The 21,483-nt window shown below is 44.6% G+C and overlaps 2 protein-coding genes across 5 annotated transcripts; one reads left to right on the top strand and one right to left on the bottom strand.

The window, feature by feature from the left end:
* Nucleotides 1-1,305: 1,305 nt before the first annotated feature.
* Nucleotides 1,306-4,136, bottom strand: ROMO1 (reactive oxygen species modulator 1). Of its 2 annotated transcripts, none has more exons than XM_075517186.1 (3): nucleotides 3,984-4,136; nucleotides 3,176-3,306; nucleotides 1,306-1,497 (listed from the first exon to the last, which is right to left on the bottom strand). In XM_075517186.1, the coding sequence occupies exons 1-3, from the start codon at nucleotides 4,104-4,106 to the stop codon at nucleotides 1,389-1,391; spliced, it is 363 nt and encodes a 120-aa protein (XP_075373301.1). In that variant the 5' UTR covers nucleotides 4,107-4,136; the 3' UTR covers nucleotides 1,306-1,388. The 2 variants fall into 2 exon arrangements, with proteins under 2 accessions (XP_075373301.1, XP_075373300.1); XM_075517185.1 differs by lacking the exon at nucleotides 3,984-4,136 and adding an exon at nucleotides 3,924-3,944.
* On the top strand, nucleotides 4,080-18,349 carry NFS1 (NFS1 cysteine desulfurase). 3 transcript variants are annotated; one of them, XM_075517182.1, is made up of 13 exons: nucleotides 4,080-4,213; nucleotides 4,352-4,419; nucleotides 5,277-5,393; nucleotides 6,026-6,109; nucleotides 6,794-6,946; nucleotides 7,985-8,078; nucleotides 10,061-10,195; nucleotides 12,213-12,370; nucleotides 13,820-13,925; nucleotides 14,097-14,178; nucleotides 15,581-15,664; nucleotides 15,791-15,880; nucleotides 16,523-18,349. In XM_075517182.1, the coding sequence occupies exons 1-13, from the start codon at nucleotides 4,105-4,107 to the stop codon at nucleotides 16,584-16,586; spliced, it is 1,344 nt and encodes a 447-aa protein (XP_075373297.1). In that variant the 5' UTR covers nucleotides 4,080-4,104; the 3' UTR covers nucleotides 16,587-18,349. The 3 variants fall into 3 exon arrangements, with proteins under 3 accessions (XP_075373297.1, XP_075373298.1, XP_075373296.1); XM_075517183.1 differs by lacking the exon at nucleotides 6,794-6,946; XM_075517181.1 differs by having other exon boundaries at nucleotides 4,105-4,419.
* Nucleotides 18,350-21,483: the final 3,134 nt, after the last annotated feature.

Below are 21,483 nucleotides of genomic sequence, written 5' to 3'. Positions count from 1 at the left end.
GCAGTTTCTCTCTCAGAGGTTGCTGAGCTGCATGACAGCAGACAGAGAGCAGGCTTTTAGTGGCAGATTTGTGTTTCTCCCTTAAAAATGGGAAATGGCACTTGTACTACGTAAAGGCTGCGTAGGTGCTGGTTCAGGTTCTGCTGCTGCTAACCTGTCCTGTCCTTAACCAGAAATAGAGGAGCAAAGATAAGCCTTGTTTCAAAAGGCAAATAACAGGAGGTTGCAATGCTGATCATTTCGTAGTTCAGCTGCAGGCAGTGCTACAGAGGCTGGTGAAGGGTAGGGAGTAATCCCCTGCTCCCTGGGAAGCGTTAAGCACCTTCTAGATCCCTTAAGGCAGACTGTAGGAAGACTCTACCACAGAGCACTGTTTCTGGCAGCACAGCTCCTACAGGTGAAGCCCCCTTCCCTTGCTGAGCGAATGAAAAAAGCCACTGCAAGCTCCTGTCGCTGGAGGCAGCTGCAACCACTGCTTCTTCCCTTCTCTGGAAGGGCTGTACAGCAGAGTGCACCTCACCTCACAAAGGGTGTAAGGCTGTGCCCTTCAGAGCTGTGAGAGAGGCAGAGTAGTCAAGCTGTGCTGTTCTGTGCTGGTAACGCAGCAGTTTGCAGCACAGCTAGTCCTGAGGGGAGAGCTTTAGGAAGGGTGTTGCTCAAGGCCTGACAAGGAGGTTATCTCCCATGTCTGGTGTTGAAGTCATCCTTGTGACTCATCACAAAATACCTTTAGCTGTCACATGACAGGAGCTGTTCTCCATTTTCCAGCAATTTAATGATTTCCAGCTCTAGTAGTGTGGCTGTACTGGTAACTGGTCTTTGCTGGTCCCTGACTGCTTCCTGTACCCACATGCCGCCAGGCTGGCTGCTGTAGTTTGCCCTCAGTTGCAGAAGGACCTGAGCAAGTCCTTCTGGGGTCCCTCGCTCACTCTCTGTGAGGGTTTGCCCTGTATTACCTGGAACTCAGAAATGGAGCCAGCTTCAACCCACCTATTTTTGCAAGAGGAGAGAAAGTTTATAGTTGATCTGAATTAGCCACAGAATAATTCTCCTAGACTCAGGAACGCACAAATGCAATGGAGCAGCAACACATTGGGAAAGTGAGCTGCCCAAGTACCAAAGGGAGAAATGTGTGCGCTGTACTTATGCCTGTGAAATAGGAACTTCAATGCAGTAATAATGATTATTAGTTTTCATTGTCATGGGAGTAGGAGATGGGAGGAAAGAAGAAATTTGGTAAAAAGCATGTTTACAATTAGCAGAGCAAGGAGAATGTTGCTTCACCATTTCATGAAGAGCTTTCACTTCCAGGTATCTAAAGATTTTATTATGGTACAGAGGACGAATGGCTGGACGGGGGCACTCTGGATTAAAACCCAAGCTCCAGGTTAGCAGCGGATTCCCATACCAATAGCCATGAATGTCCCAAACGTCCCACCACTTTGCATCATCGTTTTGCCAACTCCACCCATCAGCTCTCGTCCTCTCATGCCAATCCTGAGATAAAGAAAAACACAGGAATTACACAAAAGCTGAAGCCTGACAGGTAACAGACATACAGCAGAAAACATCTGATACAACCAGCTAATGGTTGCCCGAGTGCCCAAATCAAACACGTGCTCTTCAGTCTAAATTTAAAATGATACCGCCTGCCTCTGCAAGGATACAGGCCATGGTGACCCATGCCTGAGCTACTGCAAACAAAAATGGAGCTATTCTCTTTGGGGCACTTGAGTGACCCTTGCCAATGGCTCACATGTATTTTTTCCCGCAGTGGTACCAGCTGACACTGTACCCTCCTGCCACACCATTAGCAGGAACAGCTTTACTGGCTCATGCCCCAGATACCCTTAATTTGGGGAAAAAAATTGTGCTGTCCAAGTATTTGACTTGCCAGAGAATAAAAAGGGTCTGAGCTGTTGTATTACCATCCTACCTGGCTGCAGTGGCAGTATTTTTAATACCACCAACTTGAAACCATGTTGTAAACGAACTTCCTGTTTACCACTGACACCATATTTTTAATGAGAGAAACTTGAAAGGCCTTGAAGTGTCCAGAGGCATTTCTATTCTCCAGTTCCCACTTACCTGAGGTCAGATCGAAACAAAAAGAATTGTTCCTTCTCAGGAAGCGCTCGTAGTATTTGGCTTTTAAGCACTGCGGTGACTGCGGGGTCTAAGGAATTTCATGCACTTGGTTTTTAAAACATGGAGATTTCACCTCAAAAATGGTACAGCAGAAGTAACGTAGCTGTGTCATTCAAGTACAACAGAACCACTGTCACTGCTTCTTCTAAATACCCTAAATCTGTATTTTCTGCTAGCATTGTACCACTTACTAATATTCTCCAGGATCTAAGAGAGATCAGAAAACTTTTTAATCTCTATTAGATTAGACTTTGTGCCTTTTCCTCCTCACTACCAAATCATCGCCCATGTTTAATCACAGATTAAGAAACCTCAAGCAGAAAGAGTTATGCAAAATACGGAAGAGCTTATTTCAGCAATTCCTTTTCATGGACGATGTGTGCCAAAACCAGTCAGTGAGAGGCGCAAGAGCTAACCTGGAGCAGCGAGCATTGTTTCCGTGCTGGCATGCTGGGGACTGCCAGAGGAACGCGGAATATCGTCCCTCTCCGGTTCACAAGGGGATTGTGCCAGTGCCAGCCACAGCTCTGCCTACACTCTTGCAGTTGAGACTCAGGGTCAGTACAGTAATTGCCTCCGTGCAGGGGGATGGGACACCCAAAGCAACCATGATGCAGGTACCTGAGAGCTTGCAGAGTACCTCAGGAAACTTAAGAGCGAGGAGAAGGATGCACGTGTATCTGCACAGACAATTCACCCAGCTCCTCCTGGAGCTGATTGTCCACAGCCTCAGCTTCCCAACGCAACCTCCCTTATGAGCAGCAGGAAAAGGTCTGCGAAACTGTGACCTCTGTGTACACAGCTGACCCAGAGGCGATGCCCTGTCATTGCCAGATTTTCCCATCTGAGGCTGGGGCTGACAGCAGGCTCTCGAACTGTGGCTAATTTGGAGCCACTGGCAAAGTTTCACCTACGTGACAACACAGGACCAGACCCGTACCTCCCTTTCCAATCCCAGAGCAGGAGCATTTCTCTTTAGCTATTGCTCTGTCATGACTTGCCCACAGAAGCCATTTCCTCGGCATACCTGAGGCAGGAAAACGTGCCGAACAGCGCTCCTGCTGCCATGCCCACTGCAAAGCCCATCACGAAACCCATCTTTACTCTGTCAAAGCAGCTGGGCTGCGATTGCCCGTATGGGCCCACGGTCACAGGCATCTAGAAAAGAAAGCACAAAAAAACATATGGATTTACTGCTTTGTCTAAAACGCTTCTATAACCAAACTGGGCTGGAGAGCAGGCCCGCACAGGTTCAGAGCCTCTTGTAAGTGTAGTGCCAGAGGCTTTGCAGGCTTCCAGACTCGTTTCCTTGCCTATCAAGTAGGAAAAGACAGGGAGGGAATGCCAGTGCCTCGATGACGGGCCCGTTTCGCCCTCAGCAAGCCCCCGCGAGCGCTGCTGTGTCTCCAGGAGCTGTTTCAGGACCTCACTCTCAGCTCTTCAGCTCCCAACGAGCAGCGCAGGAGCATCACCTGGCAAAGCCTCCGCTGCCGGGCCCGTCCTCCCGAGCTGCCACCGGCCTCGGAAGCAGAGCAGCGGGGCAGTGAATCTGCCCTTCAGGAGCCCAAGGCCAAGGCGGGGGCTCACGCCGCAGACCGCTCCAGCGGCTCCGCCGGGAGGGGCGGCCTCCGCCTCCCGCCTGGCGCAAGGCCTCGCACCCGGCGCACCGGGGCCCTCAGTGCCCGGTTTACCTCACGGGTGCTTCGGCCGCGCCCCGCCCCGCCCCGCCCCGCCCCTCCCCTCCCCTCCCCTCCCCTCCCCCGGGAGACCCGGACCTCCGCCGCAGACCCCCGGACCCAGCTCGGGAGGCGTGAGGGCCGACGCCCCGCCCGTACCTCGCTCCCCCCAGCCGCGCCGCGCCCTCCGCCGCTGCCCGCTCCGGCCCCCGCTTCCGGCGCGCGCCGTGACGTAGCCGGAAGGGGCAGCAGCCGCCCCGCCCAGCCCCGCGCCGTGGCCATGCTGCTGTGGCGGCGCTTGGCGGCCCTGCGGGCGGCCCCCGCCCCCCGACGCCTCTCGGCGGCCGCGCCGCGACCGGCACCGGGACAGGTACCGGCACCGGCACCGGGTAAGGCCGCGGTGGGGGCAGAGCCGCTGCCCGGGCGGGCGGCGGCAGAGCCCGAGGCGCTGGCCCGGCCCGGCCGGCGGAGCGCGGGCCCGCCGCTGCTGCCGGCGCCTGACGGCGACTTGTCCTCTCTCCCCTCAGGGCGAAGCGGCGATGGAGGCGGCGCCCTGCGGCCGCTCTACATGGACGTCCAGGCCACCACCCCGCTGGTAAGGGCTGGGCCCCGCAGGGGCTGCGATCCGTCCCCGGCCTCTGGCGTTCTTGGGTCGTGGCGTCGGAGCCTCCTGGCTGCCCGTGCTCCTGAGGCTGCTGCCTCGTCCCCCAAATCCACGGGGTTTCCCCCAACGAACAGAAAGTACAGGGGGACGGGGGAAATAAACGTTGTTTCCCTTCCCTTTCTTCTGGAGTGCCCGCGTGTTTCCCGAGTTTAAGGCTCTCCCCGCACTCCCGGGGTGGCCGCGGGTAGAGCAGCGCCACGTGAAGTTAGCTGTAGCGACGGATGCTTTTGCCTGGGGCACAGGAGCCCTGGGTCATCCTGTAAAAGGCCTTTTAACTTTGCCGCGACGGTCTCATCGCCGCCGACCCTCTCGTCGCACCCCGCGGTGGGCAGAGGCTCGGTGCCTCCGTTCCTGTTCTGCGGGTGCGTGCAGGCTGGGAGCAGTGGCAGAGCCGCGTTAGAGCTTTCACCGAAATCTGTGGGCATGGGTATTGCTTTGAGGGGCAGCAAGAAATTAATTTAACCAAAATACTTACCTGTGTAATTTTTCCTGACTTTTTAAGACTCTGTATTTCTTCTGCTCAGAAAATCCCGTTCTTCTGTGATCATCTTGATGCAGATTGAGGTTATGTGCGAGGGCACAGAACATAATTGCCGGATACTCGTATCTGCCAGAGGCAATGTTGTATATAACGTGCAGTAATCTCAAGTTCTGGAGATCTGGTCTGAGATAAACTCTGCAGCAGAAGTGCTGCTAATCCTGGGGCAGAGGGAGGGTGTGTGTGTGTAGAGGGGACAGAGATGCTTTTCCTTCTCTGCTTCTAAGGCTGGGTGGTTTGTGTCCCACAGGATCCCAGAGTCCTGGACAGCATGCTCCCGTACCTGACAGCCTACTATGGCAACCCTCACTCCCGGACCCATGCCTATGGCTGGGAGAGCGAGGCTGCTATGGAGAAGGCGAGGCGGGTGAGTCTTCGGCTCTCTGCAGGCATAGTGGTTTTCCTGCTGGCGAGGAAATTCAGTGTTGAAAGAAAATCAAAAGCAATGATAAAACTGTTGTAGTTAGTTCTCTGTGGGCTGGATTTAGCAGCTTCCTCTTTGCTTCCTCTTTACATACTTTGCTAAAGTATGTAAATACTTTAGCAGATTTATTATAAGAAAAAATCATGAGATTAGAGCAAGTGAAATGGCAGAAACCAATACTTTAGGCAAAGGTGCCTCAGGATTTTTGGTTTCCTGAGGTCACAAGCGTGCTGCTGCAGTGATTGGGCTAACTTCGTATTTTATCGTTGTCCTGATCTTAGGTGTGGGTCTTCGTCATTTTTTTTGGAAGTAACATGTACTGGGTTTTTGTCTACTTAACTTTTATGTTCTTAATGCTTAATACCACTACTGCTAATGAGTATGAATTCGTTATGTATTTTGTATTAATGCAGATATTTAGACTATTGTACCTGTAGCATAACTTTTTTAGATACTAGCTGTAATCCTTTCGAGGCTCAAGGGGGTATTCTTGAAAACATTTTGCATGTGTTTTGCTATGGTGAATTAATTGTATTTTATATTAACAAATCAAATTTGTGTTTCTTTTTAAACAGCAAGTTGCAGATTTAATAGGAGCTGATTCAAGGGAAATTATATTTACCAGTGGTGCAACAGAATCAAATAACATGGCAATTAAGGTAAAAGATTTATACTGATAGTTACTTATTATGTTAAAATTATGCTCTGAAGAACTATATGCATCTTTCAACAGTTTAAATATTAATATGTTGGCCTAGTTAGCAAATATTTGCATTCCTGGGTTTACTCCTTGTGTATTCTGCTACATACACATACAAATACTGGGATGTTTTGGTGCCCAGGACATGGTTTTGAGGACAGAGTATAATAATGTTTATCTTACATGCACCAAATACAATCCTTCTGCTTACGTAATTAAAATCTTTATCATGAAATATAGTGGAGATGCTGATTACAAGCTTTTTTCTGACTAAGACTAGGTAGTGCTTTAACCTTGTGTGTGATTAAAGGTATGTGGCTGTTCAGACCTCTCATTGTATATGACTCAATTGTAAATGTTTTCAGAAAAGTATTTCTGTTAATAGTGTCTAGAACTTACATGTATGTTAACATTTTCACAGGCTTTTTGAAAAGTGAGATGCTTTGAAAAATGAGTGCTGATGGACATATGTAGTGTGAATTACATGTCAGTACCTTTTAGATTCATGACTTTGGGGCAAACAGGGAAGATCCAAATGAATTATGTCTAAATAGCAATTTCTTGTTTCCGATCATTTTGTGTAAAGCTTGCTTTCTTCAGTGGTCTAACAGCATATTTCTTGTTCATGGATTGTGCCTGACAGGGTGTTGCAAGGTTCTATAAATCCAGAAAAAAACATATAATTACTACGCAAACAGAGCACAAGTGCGTGTTGGATTCTTGCCGTTCCTTGGAGACAGAAGGTTTTCGGGTCACGTATCTACCTGTTAAAAAAAATGGGCTCATAGATTTGAAGGTAGGTTGTTTACTGACAGAAAGTGAAAATAGAAAAGGTTTTAGCTTCAAATTGATACTCAAGAGGACCTTGTGTCCTCTTGATGATAAAGAGGAAAGGATAATAAATATCGCAAGGTAGAACGAGAGTCACAGTCTCTGTCACAGCTGGAGAAGGATTTTCTGTTCTGTCTGGTGCTCTAGACTTTTTCTCAACCAAAACATCCATCTCTCATCCCACCGTTCACCTGCTGTCATTCATACCTACGCAGGTGGAGCTGTTGCATACCCTATAGAGAGCCCAGTACATGACTAGGATGGAGCTGGCTTTGATACAGGAGTTAGTAGTGAAATTTCATGACCTGAGCTACTCAGCATCAGACACAGCAATTACAATACTCCCTTCCGATTGCCGTCCATGAACTGACCCTTCTGGGTGTACTGGCTGCAGTCCTGGGATTTAGAAGCTGTTTATGCTTATTTCATCATTTGTGTCCTGTAATGCAGGACAGCATCAGTTTTATTTCTAGCCCCGTCATCTGGCTTGGAGAGAGATTGTGTGTATGTGGTGGGGTAGAGGGATCAGGCCTGCAGGCGCAGAAGTGTTAGTCATGTTCTCTGAGAACTTTGCTGGCAGACTCCTTTGCATCATGCTCTCTTGTATACAGTGTAGTTCCTTTATAGCCAACTGCACTTTGTCTAGGTGTGGCTTAAGCTGTTTTGTGGGTGGTTAATTCATTAAAGAAAATGGTTCAGACGAGTGTATGAGACATAGCAAAAGCCTGTTCTGACTTCATTTAATCAAGTCAGGTGGCATGGTGCACACCAGGGTTAGGGTATGTAGAAATGCAATTTTAATCACGCTCCTCTTCCGACAGGAATTTAATGTTCACATGGATTAGTGCTCTCACCAGGACTGTTTGTCAGAACCCAGGGAGTTTGGTGGTAATGCGCAAGTTAGGGGGCTGGTGGTTAAGTTTTGCTAGCAAATTGAAGGTGTGCACAGGAATCTTGCTTCTGCTGTTAGTCACAACTTCTGTGTGTTTGAATATTTCACCAGGAATTGGAGGCTGCATTCCAGCCAGATACAACTTTGGTTTCTGTAATGACTGTGAATAATGAAATAGGAGTAAAGCAGCCAATTCATGATATTGGTAAGTACACCATGGCTTCCAGAGGCCAGCTAATGTCACCTCTGCTTCATTTTACTTAATATTTTCATAGCGAAATCTACTGATGCAAGAGATTAGGTGTAATATAGTTCAGGAATAAATAATAATGCTGTCCCAAATAAAAACTTATTTTAAAAGGGAAATGAGGATGAAATTCAGTACTTTTACAGTGAGTATTGCAGCAATTATAGCCTTGTAGTACAGATCAGCTGCAGTGTTTCTAGTTTCATTCTGAACTGTACAATGGATGAAAAAATTGCACAGAATAACTGGCGAAATTGAGTTTGCATACTGTAATGGTTTATTGAGCACCTGTAGTGTTTAAGAGGAGAAATGTGCAGAATTTGGGGCAGGAGGAGATGGTCAGCACCACACTTACACCCCTTCCCCCCCAGTATTGCCATATGCAGTCATGAACAATTGGTTTGGAGGTCAAAAGGCTGCTGAAGAGCCAGGTTTCTAGAACAGGAGGCAGGGAGAGGGTGAGCCAGGCTCTGAGCAGGCAGATGGAGGGACAGGGACCTCAAAGCAGTCTGGCAAAGCAGGTGAAGGGAGAGCTGGAGAACCAGGGTTGTTGGAGCAGGCAGGGTGAGCGGGTGGCCCACATATACAGCTCCCTGGATCCCACGGTGATTCCTTGGTAACATTTCCCATGACAGTGACAACTTCCCCCCCCAAGATGTCCTTTCGTAAGATGTTTGAGTTTTTAGACAATTTTTAGGTTTTGGCCTCTGTCCTGGAGTTTATACTGCCTGGTTCTGGAGGGTATTGTTTTCCCAGGCTGTGGCAGGCATCTTACCCTGTTGTGCAGCTGATTTTCCTCTTGCTTAGCTGCTGCATTTTTTTTCTGTATTATGCTCAAAGCAGCATTCTCCCCAGGGCTCTTCAGGTTATATTTCTTAATTGACAAGTAATTGACCATCAGCAAGTTACTTATAGGCCTGAGGACTCTATTTTCCTACTGTGCTTATATTGTCAAGGTCGTTACTGTTCTCCCATGCTTAAATGCCAGAGATACCTGGTACCAAGCTCTGGTTCCCACAGTAAGTTCTCATAACACCTTGATAGGCCAGGACTGGTGCCTTGCAGAGTTAACCTAAGGCCCTGTTAGGGTGAGGCCTATGGCCTGATATTAGCAATAGCAATGCCGTTCTTGCTGGACCACAGGAGGACTTCTCCTGTGAAAGGTAATGCTGAACTTGTGCAGAGGAGAGGTCTGGGATGCAACTGTGCTAGGTATGGATTCTGTGGAAGATGAGTTGTGAATTTTTGATGACAAAAATAAATAATATTTAACTTCACTGCCCATGAACATTACATTATTTTGTTCTGTAGTGTATTTTAGCTCTGGATGCAAAAATTTTGATTACAGGCTTGAGTGACTTCAGGTGGGAGTAATCAGTGTGTATGAGGACTAGTGACAATTCTGAGAACATTTTTGAAGCTGAGTAGTGCAAAACTTGGAAAATAGAGGAAATGGCATAAAAACACTTGGCAACTATAAACTTGTAAGTAAGGCTGGCTTGTACTGGACTGATGTTGAGAAGAAAAAGAATCAAGAAAAAAAATTTTAATTTTGTCCAGCTGTGGAGTCATCCCTGTGGGGAAACTTGGATGTCCTGGGCAGCCATTTGTACTTAAACTTGGTAGGTGTGGGTTTGGAAACAATCTCACTTCTTAACAGCAGAAGACTTTTTAACTTTTTCACCTGAAGAAATTCACCGTAGTCTTACCTGCTGACCTGCCTAAACCTGTGCCCAGCTAGGCATCAGCTAGAATAGCTCCTACACAGTGTTAGACACTTTACTGTAACAGAAACATGACAGCACCCATTTCTTCCTTTGTCACCTCAGAGCTGGTCCCTGCTATAAACTGATGCTTTAGATTTGTTGTTGGAATCATTGGAATCATAACGATTAGATGAGATAACGTTGGGGTTTTTTGCTCTTATGTTTTTATTACAGGTGAGATCTGCCGCGCGCATAAGGTTTTCTTCCACACAGATGCTGCACAAGCAATTGGTAAAATTCCTATGGATGTCAATGACATGAAAATTGATCTCATGAGCATCAGCGCCCATAAAATTTATGGGCCTAAAGGTACTTACTGAAGCGTTTTTCTAGAGAATTATTGTTTCCATGCCTACCTGAAGGTAATTACACAAGGTATGAAGTCAAACCTGTCTGTCATAGTTTTCTACAGTTTAAGTAACAGTCACTATTGAAGACTGGTATTGGACTGACTTTGGAGTAGTTCAGGCACTGCTGCCAGACATAGTGCTGCAGTAAGTGGATCTTCAGTGCTGATGGGTTGTGAGGTGGCTTCACTGAAGGGAGAAACAGTATCTTATAATGGTGGCAGCATTTAGGAGGAGTGGCTTTTCAGGAGTCATTTGCTTAGGGTGAGGCAGCATTGATACCGAAACAGTTGAAGTGAAACCACTGGGTTATAGGGCAAAGTTTAGACCCAGGTGTAACTTGCAATGAGGAGATCAAAAGCTAACTGGAAAGTTTAAATTCTTAGTGATTTTGGTTGTCTTCTACTCCCAATGGCTTCTTCCCCCCAACTCCATTTGTGCATCTTCTTTGCAGAGTGGGGTTTAAAATCTGGCTATGGATTTTCTAGTTGACTCCCAAATGGTGAAAGTTCAGCTATTATCGCTGTCACGGTCCATTTAGTTTCTAACACTGGATGTAGAAAGGCAGAAATCAGGTTTGCTGTATTCTATGTGCTGTTCAGAAACAAAAGGCAAAATTATTATTTTTTCAATATGTTGTCTTTTTCCGTACGAGCTCTCCTGAGAGCTGAAGGCATATCTCCGGACAAGGACTAAGTTTTCAACCAATAACTTTGGGCAGGTGACAGACATAAGTTTTCACAACTACTTATGACCAGAAGTTGCAAACATTCTTCCTGTGGTGACAGGCACTTGTTATGTATGCCAAGGCACAATGAAGACATGGAAATCAAGTTTCTAGGTGAAGAGATGAGAGTGAAACTAGCTGTTTGTCAAAACTGGCTCATCTAATCTGCCTGTTAGAAATTGGTGCCACTGATGAGTCTCCCTAATGAGAAGAAAGGGAGAGGACTCCTGGGACTGGTGCTGGCCTGGTAATCCAGGGAAAGGAGTTCTAGAGCTTTCAGTTGGAAGTCAGTAAGGGAACATCGATGAATGAAATATCTGCACATAAAAACTTCAGTGCAAAGGGATGAACTTCAGCTGTGCACAGTGTTGTGGTTTAGGCCTAGCCGGCAACTAAACACCACGCAGCCGCTCGCTCACTCCCCCCTGGTGGAATGGGGGAGAGAATTGGAAGAGCAAAAGTAAGAAAACTTGTGGGTTGAGATAAGAACAGTTTAATAATTGGAACAAAATAATAGTAGTAATAATAATGAATTGTAATGAGAAGGAAAACAACAAGAGAGAGAGAGAGGAACAAAATCCAAGGGAGGAAAAAAAAAAGTGATACAACCGCTCACTGCCCGCTGACCGATGCCCAGCCAGTCCCCGAGCAGTGACCCCTACCCCCCAGCCAACTCCCCCCAGTTTATATACTGGGCATGACGTCATATGATATGGAATAGCCCTTTGGTCAGTTTGGATCAACCATCCTGGCTGTGCCCCCTCCCAGGTCTTGTGCACCTGGCAGAGCATGGGAAGCTGAAAAGTCCTTGACCAGCGTAAACACCACTTAGCAACAGCCAAAACATCAGCGTGTTATCAATATTATTCTCCTACTAAAATCCAAAACACAGCACTATACCAGCTACTAGGAAGAAAATTAACTCTATCCTAGCCGAAACCAGGACACACAGGAATTGTGAGAAGTAAGGGAAGTACTGAGTCCTTAGGTGGCTGAAGCACATTGGGAGAAACTGAGCTTCTCCCATGGCTGAAGCTCTGGGAAACTGAATGAAGAGGAACATGGACAGTGGGAACAAACACCATTTCCTAGAAAATACTGTCCTTCTCTATGTGTTCACTACGTTTTTCTCCAGCGAGGTGTCCAAATATGTGTTTGCTGTGGAAATAACAAATATTTCCAAACCTTGGAGTCCTTTTTCATAATTTCAGAACTGTGGGTGTATGCTAAAACAGCTTTCCTTGTTTTCAAGGGGTTGGTGCTATCTATGTTCGCCGTCGACCGCGCGTCAGGCTAGAACCCCTGCAAAGTGGAGGAGGCCAGGAGAGAGGACTGCGGTCTGGGACTGTGCCCACTCCTTTAGCTGTGGGCCTGGGGGCAGCATGTGAAGTGGCACAGCAAGAGATGGAGGTATGTGGGAGAAGATATTTGTCCTGGATTCCAGAAAATAATATGGCAGGGCCAGTTAGGTCTTGGATTCCTTAGGTCTTTTTGTGTCCATGTGCCTGAATTAAATTTGATTCTTGTGTTGTAACATTAAGTAAATGTTTTGAGATCTTCAAGGCTGGTTTTGGGTAATTGGAAGTTGATCTTCAGCTTTCTTAAGTTTCTTTTTTCCTTGAAGTGGTTTGAATCATGGTTTTCTACAATAGGTTTACAGTTGACAGTTTTAGTGAAATATGGCTTTAAGTGCTTGTACTTGTCTCTCCATTCTGCACACATGTATTAGCAGCATCTCTGAAATGGAATAAATCATGTTTATGTAATGTATATTTGAAAAAAAAAAAAAAAGACTTCCTAGTCCATTATCATACCTATTAAATGTATATAACTTTAAGTTTACTGCAGCTTTGCAACTAAGAACTTATTTTTTTTTCCTAGCTTGGACAGTAAAGTTTATTGGCTAGGTCTGGTGTCTAAGCCTCTGTGTGCTGCTCTATCTGTTTGTGGGCACCAATGCATTCTTTACAGGTGGAATGTAAAAATCCTTTAATATAGTGCCAATGGGATGCATAAGCCAGATGCCTGTACACACAGCATCAAGCTTCTTCCTGGGAGACAGGCGGAGATCTGCCATCTGAGCTGGGTGGTTATGGAAGCCTTGTTGGAGGCTGGAGAGCCTGCAGAGCCTGAATTCTGCACGAGCCTCAGATCTGGATTCTCTTCCTTGCCTGGCAGAGTTCTGGGGTTTCTAAACCAAGTAATATTTGAGATAGCCTTGTTTTCTTCTAAAGCTTTTTCAAGTGTGTAAACAAGCGTGAATTGCCTGTGTGCATCTGGCTGTTCCTGTGCACCAGAGCTGATACCATCCCTTACTGCTTTTTTAGTGTAAGTGACCTCATTTTTTAGTCTAGAATGAGACGCTGCACATGGGCGGTTCTTATTGCATAGGTTATGTGTTGTAAAAGCTGAGTTCACAGTAATTTGTGAGTCCATGTCTTTATGTGGTATGGTTTGAGAGCTCCTAGGGAAATAAGGGGCACTCACTATAATAGGTGCCCTTTCTTGTGCTGCAAAATGCGTCATCTTATGCATTACCTAACTTGTCTTTAAACACAAAGAACTCGGTGCTTTTATGAAAGCAAATTTGGCAGCTTGTATATAGAGATCTTTTTGAATGGTTTGGAATATTTTTGAAGGCTGAGCTAGCTAGGACCAAACTGGTAATTCTCTTTGCCTACTCTAGAGACTGTTTTAAAAGTTTGACAGTTTCTTTTTAAGTTTCAGCTGTGTTCTTTCCCTAGTCTAACCAAACCCAGCTACTTCAGTCTGCTCATGGCTGGTGGCACAAAACAGTTTGAGTGAAGTCAAACTGTACACAATTTATTACTTTGGTCTCTTTTCTGGTTTCTTTGCTAGTATGACCATAAGCGAATCTCACAACTGGCAGAACGACTGGTTACAAAAATAATGAGTGAAGTTCCTGATGTGGTTATGAATGGAGATAGAGAGCATCGCTATCCAGGTAACAGCAAAATCCTGAGCCCATTAGAACTGTCTGGCTCCTCAGTGTTAATGGCTATGACTGAGTAATGCCCTTTAGCTACATATTGTGCAAGTACTGCCATGTGGGGTAGGATTTGCCCTAGATTTCAGTTGATGGAAGTTTTTTTCTATTTCATTTATTTGTATGTAGGATGCATCAATTTATCTTTTGCATATGTGGAAGGGGAGAGTCTTCTGATGGCTCTGAAAGACGTGGCTCTGTCTTCAGGAAGGTAGGTGGAATGTGTGGGAAGGATAGCAGTATATTTTGGATAGAAAATAACTTCTGCTAATGGAGGTACAAACTAAGGAGTGGTCTCCTCTGTGCCTCATATTTGTGTATTCGGTTAATGAGTCTGCCTGGCATTGATTGCATTCCAAGATGGTGTTTCTCTGAAGTGGCACATTTCAAATGAAGGTCAAATTTACTCATCCTGAAAGCAAAAAAAAAAAACCCAAATAAACCCCAAACAAAACTGGAAAAAACAACCTAGAAATTCCTACCTGCCAGCCTTGCAGACTGGTTACCTGCAATCTGAGTAGCCTTGACTTGTAACTGTCGGTGACACTTTTTATTCTAAAGGTTACCAGCATTTGAGCAGCTTCTGTCCTTCAGCAGGATTTCACACAAGTGGCAGATTGTAACTAGAATCTAGTGATGCTGGAGAAATATCTGAATTAAATTAGCTCATAGTGCCTATGTTTAATGCAAAAGCAGAAAGAAAATTGAATATGCTTTTATGGAGCTCTGTTGGCTCTACAGGAGTGACGAGCAATGTTTCTGTTACTGAGACAAACTTGATGCTTATGATGAAGTTAATGGAGTGTAAAGATGCCCCCTTTCCTCACCTTTGAGAACAAAGTGGTCAGCATATCTTAATTAGAAATATGTTGGCACTATGAACAGGAAGAACAAGTCTCCACGTGACTGTCTCTGAAGCCAAACACTTCTGTAATTTAAAAATCTCTTCTGAGGCTCTGCTTTGTGCAGTAGAGTGCTGTAAACAGCTCTCCAGTTTGTGCTGCATGTTGCTACCTGTAAAAATTGCGTAACAACACATAACCAGTTTTGCTTACTGCTTCAAGATGGAAGTTCTCTCTACTGATGACTATAACTAGATCATCTTGCTCTGGGTTCCTCTGCACTGTTTTTCATTTATTTGTTCTGCTGCCAAACAGCAGCTTGTGAAGTCTTTTTTTCTTTTTTAGTGTTCCTTTTGGTATGTTACCTTCTCTGGCTAGTTCTGTCTTGGCTCCTTTGTCTTTTTTTCATGGCCTTCACTTCAGCTACCTCCTGGTCTGCGTTCCCGCTGCTTCTGTTTGGCATTGTGTTTATTCTTATCTGTGTTCTCTCTTCTTACCTCATGCTTCTAATTTATTACCCTCGTTCCCCTCTAATGCTTGCCCCTTCCATTCTTTTTCTTCAGCAGCAGAAATACCACTCTTCTTGCTTGTATTCACTGGTGGTTTCTAAGAGGCTGGGAAGCTGATATAGGTTGTTGTAAAGACTCATAGTAATATTAAATGTCTGTAAGTGACCTGTTCTTTGTTGGAGGAGATTAGTGAAGTGTTACTTCAGTGTAGCACCTGCACATGAACAAAAATTTGAAATTTGGTTGCCTTCCCTTTCCCCAGTGCTTGCACGTCAGCTTCTCTGGAGCCTTCCTATGTTTTGCGGGCAATCGGAACAGATGAAGACTTGGCTCACTCATCTATAAGGTGCATGGAGTGGTCTTCCCTAATGCTTCCAAATATTTTTCTTTTCTGCTAAAAGTAGGTGGTGGATTTGTTCCACCCCTCCATATGCACGTTATTCTGGTCCTTAATGGTTTTCTTTTGGTTTAGATTTGGCATTGGTCGTTTCACTACAGAGGAAGAAGTAGATTATACAGTGCAGAAGTGCATACAGCATGTTAAGAGGCTGAGGGAAATGAGGTGAGCCATCTTCTTATTGAATGTAAAGACTTCTTAGGTATGATAATCATTTGAAGAGTTGGATTTAGTTGAAAGTAATTGTTTGTTTCAAAAATCTGGTGGTGTCTATGTATATAAGCAAGCAGTGTTGCCAGAGTGGGTAGTGGGCCTGATCTTAACAGTACTGACAAATTTTTAAGGAAAAAAAAAAACAAACAAACCTTCTCCCAGATCCTGCCTTTGTCAGGGAAAGAATATGGGTAGGGCAAGCACGTAGGGCAGTACCTAGAAGTTTCTAAGCCAGAGATGGTATTACTGAGTTTATGTATTGATAAGTTGTTTTATTTTGGTGAAACTGAAAGACTCCTGACTCATCTGGACAGTGTCAAATGCGAGGGCTCAGCCTCTTAAGGGACACGAGTACTTTATGCCTAAAGTGGGAGCAGGAAATGAGGTGGAGCACCTGCCCTCTCACCTCTTGTATTTTGGGCTGAGGACACAGTTGAGGACTGATTGTCTGAAGTTCACTGACCTCCAGAAAGGGAAGATAGGTAGATAGGTATCTCCTAATTTCTTGTGTCATCGATGAAATTGTCTGTTTGGTTATTGTTGACATTGTCATGTGCATTTTGGATAGCCCTCATTTTTCTCCTTTCTTTACAGTCCCCTCTGGGAAATGGTGCAGGATGGAATTGACCTCAAAAGCATTAAATGGACTCAGCACTGAGAAAACATTGCTATCCATGGACTAGATGTGGATATGGATGAAAAAGCATTTTCTGTACATTCCTGAACAAATTATGCAGCACTTCTGGTTTTTGACGCTTGCAATTTGACTGGAAAACTACCCTGTCTGACCACAAAGTCTAAAAAGCCAAAAATGAAACTAGTCTTTATCCTAGAGAAAGGCGGGATGATATAACACCCATTGCATTTATATTGACACACAGAAATTTATGCTAAAACATGATTTATTTGGAAATGTGTTTCCTAATAAGAAAGTGAAATCAGTGTGTTACTCCTGGGCCAGTGGAATCCTGGTGAGAGGTTGTTGCTTCTCAATGTCAAACATCCCGTGTAGCTGTTCTGTTTGCAGCACAGACCTATTGCCAGGCCTCCTGTTTTTTCTGTTTGAGACGGGCATCCTGAAACAGCAGCTGTTTTTGTGCTGCTCAAGTGCATTGTACTGTGAGAAATGCTCAGATTGGAAGAAGCTTGGCATTTCTAGAGGAAAAGGACGCCTCAGTGTGGCTACGTGCCTTCACAGTTAAGTTGTACATGCAGTTAAGAACAATTTTTTTCCTGAAACTGAGTATTTTTGGCTCTTTTTCCTTGGCTTTATCTTTTTTTGGGTGATGCTTGTACAGACCAGTGTGCATTAATCCAAAACATCCTTCTGCATTACAGAGTTTATGATACAATGATGATGCACTTTGCTGTCCCCTCCATTGTGTTTTTTCCATGCAATTTTTTTCTAAGGACAGAAAACTTGAATGACTGGGCGAGGGGGGTAGGCAGAATATGTCAGCTCCAGTTGCAGTACCAGTTTAGTTGGAACACAAGTGGTGGAGGTGGTGGGGCGAGCAGGTGAAGTGCAATGTCTTAATGCAGTCTGGGTTTTTTGTTGTGTGTGGTTTTTTTGTTTTTTGTTTTCCCCTCCCCTTGTGATGAGTCCTTCGCTGTTACTTAGAGTTTGCCTATGGGTTGTCGGCTTCTGTCCCTTCAGGGAGTCTTACCCAGCTGAGCGTGCATGTTTCGTCTGGAGATAAGAACATGTGGCTCTGGAGTTTTCTCTGCGTGACAAACTGTACTTCTGTCTGACTAGAGACTTACATGGGAATCTGTTCCCTGCAAATGCTGGGGGAAAGTGTCTGTTAGAAAGGGTTTGATGAGATTAATTCATTTCAGTGTTTCTCCTTTCTTACCTTTGTTGATCTTTCCAGTAGGAAGCTCAAACCCGTTTTATGAAGTGCCTTTGTTTCAGTTGCATAAGCAGACAGCTCTCAAATAGGTTTGTTGATTGATGGATGCTGAATTTACTATACCCTATAGACAGTATGTCTTCAGTTCTGGATGGTACCTACCTCGAGGATGAACCATGTAATGTAAAAGCTGAAGCTAAATCTCACAAGGTGGATTGTGTTACGGATGCTTGTTCTTTTTTTTTTTTTTTTTTTGGTTACCAAGGACAGATTTGGTTGTTTGTAATGCAAAGCTAATCCTCAGTTGTTCTATTTGAAATTATTAGCTTTAGCAGTTTTAATGTTGTAGGGCTGGCACCATATATTTCATCACAACATTTTTAAAACTACCATATGCATAAATAGGTTTTAGAGGTGTTGTATGTACTGTTTTATCCTTGGGCCATACATGTTTTCTGGATTAAGCATGTGATAACACTTTCCCAGCATGTTTTAGAACTATATGTTTATGAAATTGTTCTTCGTGTTTCATGGATGATAAAAAAATATAGATAAGACTTAAACTTGGCTCCTTTTAGTCTTTTCGGATCCACCTTTCTGGTTGAACTATGCAGCACAATCAGTAGTTGCCAACTCACAGCCTTTCGTTAGACAACAGAGAAAGATAAACTCCTAAGTTTTCTGTGAACACTGTTAGAAGCTCTTTCTGTCATCAAGTTGACATTTGACTTTTGATGAGTCATTCTTCTCAAACTCAGTGCCTGATCTGGGCTATTTTTTTTTAAACTCAAATAGCTTAAATTGTGATTATTTTGAGAAAAGGGAGCCCCAAATCTTGAAGATTCTGAGCACCTCTTATGTGCCAAGATTTAAAATATAAATTCTACATGTAAATGTTTGGGCAACTCATTCACACTGTTAACAAATGTTTGTTTGAAAATGCTTATAGGACAAGATGAGGAAAAATTTATAGTGGAGATGCTTTTCCCCATGACAGAAAGAAGTAATGCCAAGGATGAATGTCTAGTTGTGGACCACTGAATGCAGTTAAAGCTTTTTGTATGGGGAAGTAAATTTCTTTGGGAGGAGAATATTTACAAATGGAACTCCCTGTAACTCAGAAGTGAGGGAGCTGTGGGGTTTTGTGGGGGTGGTTTTGGTGATTAATTGGAGCCATGTGCAGGGCATTAAATTAATAATACAAGGTGAAGATACCAGGAAGGTGAGGATTTAGCGTCACCATTTTGCAAGTGTCATAAAAATGGAACTGATGTAACAAACAGGAATAAAATAAACTTCCAGTGGTGCAAGACGGTTAGGTAATACACAAGGGGAGCAAAAAATTCTCCGTGGCAGATTCTAAACGTGTTTCTAAACACTGATAGAGCATATCACCTAACTACAAAAATTATTGAGTATTTCTTCAGGAAGGATAATACAGAATTAGTCAGTTACCTGTTCTGGACTTGAGGAGAGAGAGAGGAAGAGGGTCAGTTAACGGATTTGTTGACAATGTTACACAGCCAACTTATTGGGGATTTTTTTAAATGATAAATTAACATAACCACTATTGCTCCCAACAAAATACCTCCTCTTACATCTGCCTGATTGATTGGCTTCTGTTCTCTGTCTTTCTGGTGTGACTTCAGTCATGGTCCAACTGTTTTCAGTCAAATAGTTTCTGCTAACGCCATGTATGCCCCATGCTTTGAAATGATACAGTTTCCCAAAGTTGAGTCCCAAAAAGTTGGCCTAAGAGATCTCTTCTCCACTAAAGGCAGTTTTGATTAAATTTCAGGATGGTGAATAAGGTCCTGCACTGGAAGAAAGCAAGTGCCAGTTTTTAAAATGGACAAGCTGAGTGCTTGGGAGAACTGAGCACTCTGACAGCTGATGTCTCTCTTATCTATCCAAAACAGAGTAATAAAAAAGGCTGGTACAAGATGCTCTTATAAGGAGAAAAGCTCATCCTAATGAGCAAAGTGGTTTTGTGCTGAGTAGGCGTAGTAAAACAAACAAGGTGTTTAATTTAGTTTTAAGAAGTAATTATACAGGATCAATAAGGCACATCATAGCTGACTGACAGATTTTAAGAATAGATAGGAATGAGGAAAGTATTTCTGGGAGGCATCTGTGAGGATTATTTCTGTTGAACATTCTTCAAAATGACCTGGAAACAATTAAAACTTGCAGTTGACACATAGTAATCAGAAAGGAAAATACAAAGTAGGATGAATCATTTAGTAAACTGGGTTCATTCATCCAAGCCACATCCTTGTACAGATGAAGGAATAGGATCAGAGGTGGTGTTTACAGAATGGTATCTCTAGCGTGCTGGAGAAGCAAGGAGCCTCGGATTTGGGGTAGTGTTTCCAGACTAATGGTGGAACAAAAGTATAATGCAAGGAGGAAGACATTTTTGTTGGTTCTCTCAAGCTTTACTTTAAAAATGTCCTGTGTAACTTTTTTTTCCCCCTAGTTGTGTACCTAACACCCTACTTCAGTTTTGGTTTAGGTGGAGGAGACACATAAGTTAGTGCACTCTTAATAGCTTCCTAGTACCTAATAAAGGCAAATCCCATTCTTCTGTAACACCATTTTTCTCTGCCTGCCTTCCACCACATGCATGTTATAGGGGAGCATACTGGACATTGCTACCAATGATCCCTGTCTTTTAAGCTTCTGCCTACCAGTTTTGCTTTCCAGAGATGCTTTTCCCCCTGCTATTGGCACCAAACTGCACTGGTACTGAAAAGCTCCTGTTTGGTACCCTTGGTCACTTGGCATGCTCCTAGTCCAGGATTTTGTTCCCTCCCATCCACTCTGCAAACAAATCTGCTTCTGTTAATCTTGAGGGAACTAAATATTCTCTCCCCGTGAAAATTTGCGTATGGCTGGGAAGACAGCTGGAGACCTGTGGAGGTAATCTGTGTCACAGGCATCTGTTCCAGACCTTGCTCCAGCTGACCAGAATGCTTGAGGTGCAAGGACATGTGCTGGTCTGCAGCAGCTGTCCAGGGCATCAGGACTTGCTCTCCAGTGTGCCTTTGTGGAGTTGGTACAGACACAGTCTAGAGGCCTACTGAGGATTATGTAGTTTGGTCCTGGTTTTTTTGCTGGTTCACACAGTAAATGTCACGAGTCTCTCCACTGGACTTTATTTCAGCAACAAAAAGCAACGTGGTGACTCATCACATTGCACAAAAGCTGAAAAGTCTTAATTTTCTTCTGACCTGGGATATTCCAGCACTGCCCTTTGTTATCCTACACCACCTCCCTGCTACAGGGTGGCCGGTGCAGCCCGGGAAGTGCTGCAGTGCTGCAGAGCAAGGCCCTGCGCTGCAGGTGCTCCTGCTGCCCCTCACGTACCTTGGGCAAGCAGCTCTCCAGGGGGTCGGGCAAGCCTGGCTGTGGATACCTCTGGTGACTCCAACCTCCTGCTTCTCTCAGCTGTGTTGAAGGGTGCATGCTGACAGCTAACCCTGCCTAGTGTCACTAACGCTATAAAAAGATGAATTACTGGGTACTACCTACAGCAATCAAGGAGTGATGTGTAAGCAGGTGGCACACCTAGCAAGACAAAAAGGAGGTGTTAGCTTGAGAGAACTGATACATTTTCAGGGCAGCCATTATCATAAATACCAAATAGAGTACAAAATCTGTGAAACCAGGGATAATAGGGAGAAGATAAACAAGTGTGGG

The sequence above is a fragment of the Mycteria americana genome, chromosome 14, assembly GCF_035582795.1.
Source record: "Mycteria americana isolate JAX WOST 10 ecotype Jacksonville Zoo and Gardens chromosome 14, USCA_MyAme_1.0, whole genome shotgun sequence".
Lineage (NCBI taxonomy): Eukaryota > Metazoa > Chordata > Aves > Ciconiiformes > Ciconiidae > Mycteria > Mycteria americana.
The sequence above is the reverse complement of the archived record's forward strand: the minus strand, read 5'-3'. Positions and strand labels throughout refer to the sequence as shown.

What these genes read in the sequence shown, in the direction of transcription:
- ROMO1 (XM_075517186.1), bottom strand. Translation starts at nt 4,106, where the DNA reads ATGGCCACGGCGCGGGGCTGGGCGGGGCGGCTGCTGCCCCTTCCGGCT. An exon ending in GCGCGGCTGGGGGGAGCGAG is followed by an intron (nt 3,307 to 3,983) that starts GTACGGGCGGGG and finishes TTTCTTTTCTAG; the next exon opens with ATGCCTGTGACCGTGGGCCC. An exon ending in GGCACGTTTTCCTGCCTCAG is followed by an intron (nt 1,498 to 3,175) that starts GTATGCCGAGGA and finishes TCTTTATCTCAG; the next exon opens with GATTGGCATGAGAGGACGAG.
- NFS1 (XM_075517181.1), top strand. Translation starts at nt 4,105, where the DNA reads ATGCTGCTGTGGCGGCGCTTGGCGGCCCTGCGGGCGGCCCCCGCCCCC. An exon ending in ATGGGCTCATAGATTTGAAG is followed by an intron (nt 6,947 to 7,984) that starts GTAGGTTGTTTA and finishes ATATTTCACCAG; the next exon opens with GAATTGGAGGCTGCATTCCA. An exon ending in GTGGCTCTGTCTTCAGGAAG is followed by an intron (nt 14,179 to 15,580) that starts GTAGGTGGAATG and finishes CCCTTTCCCCAG; the next exon opens with TGCTTGCACGTCAGCTTCTC.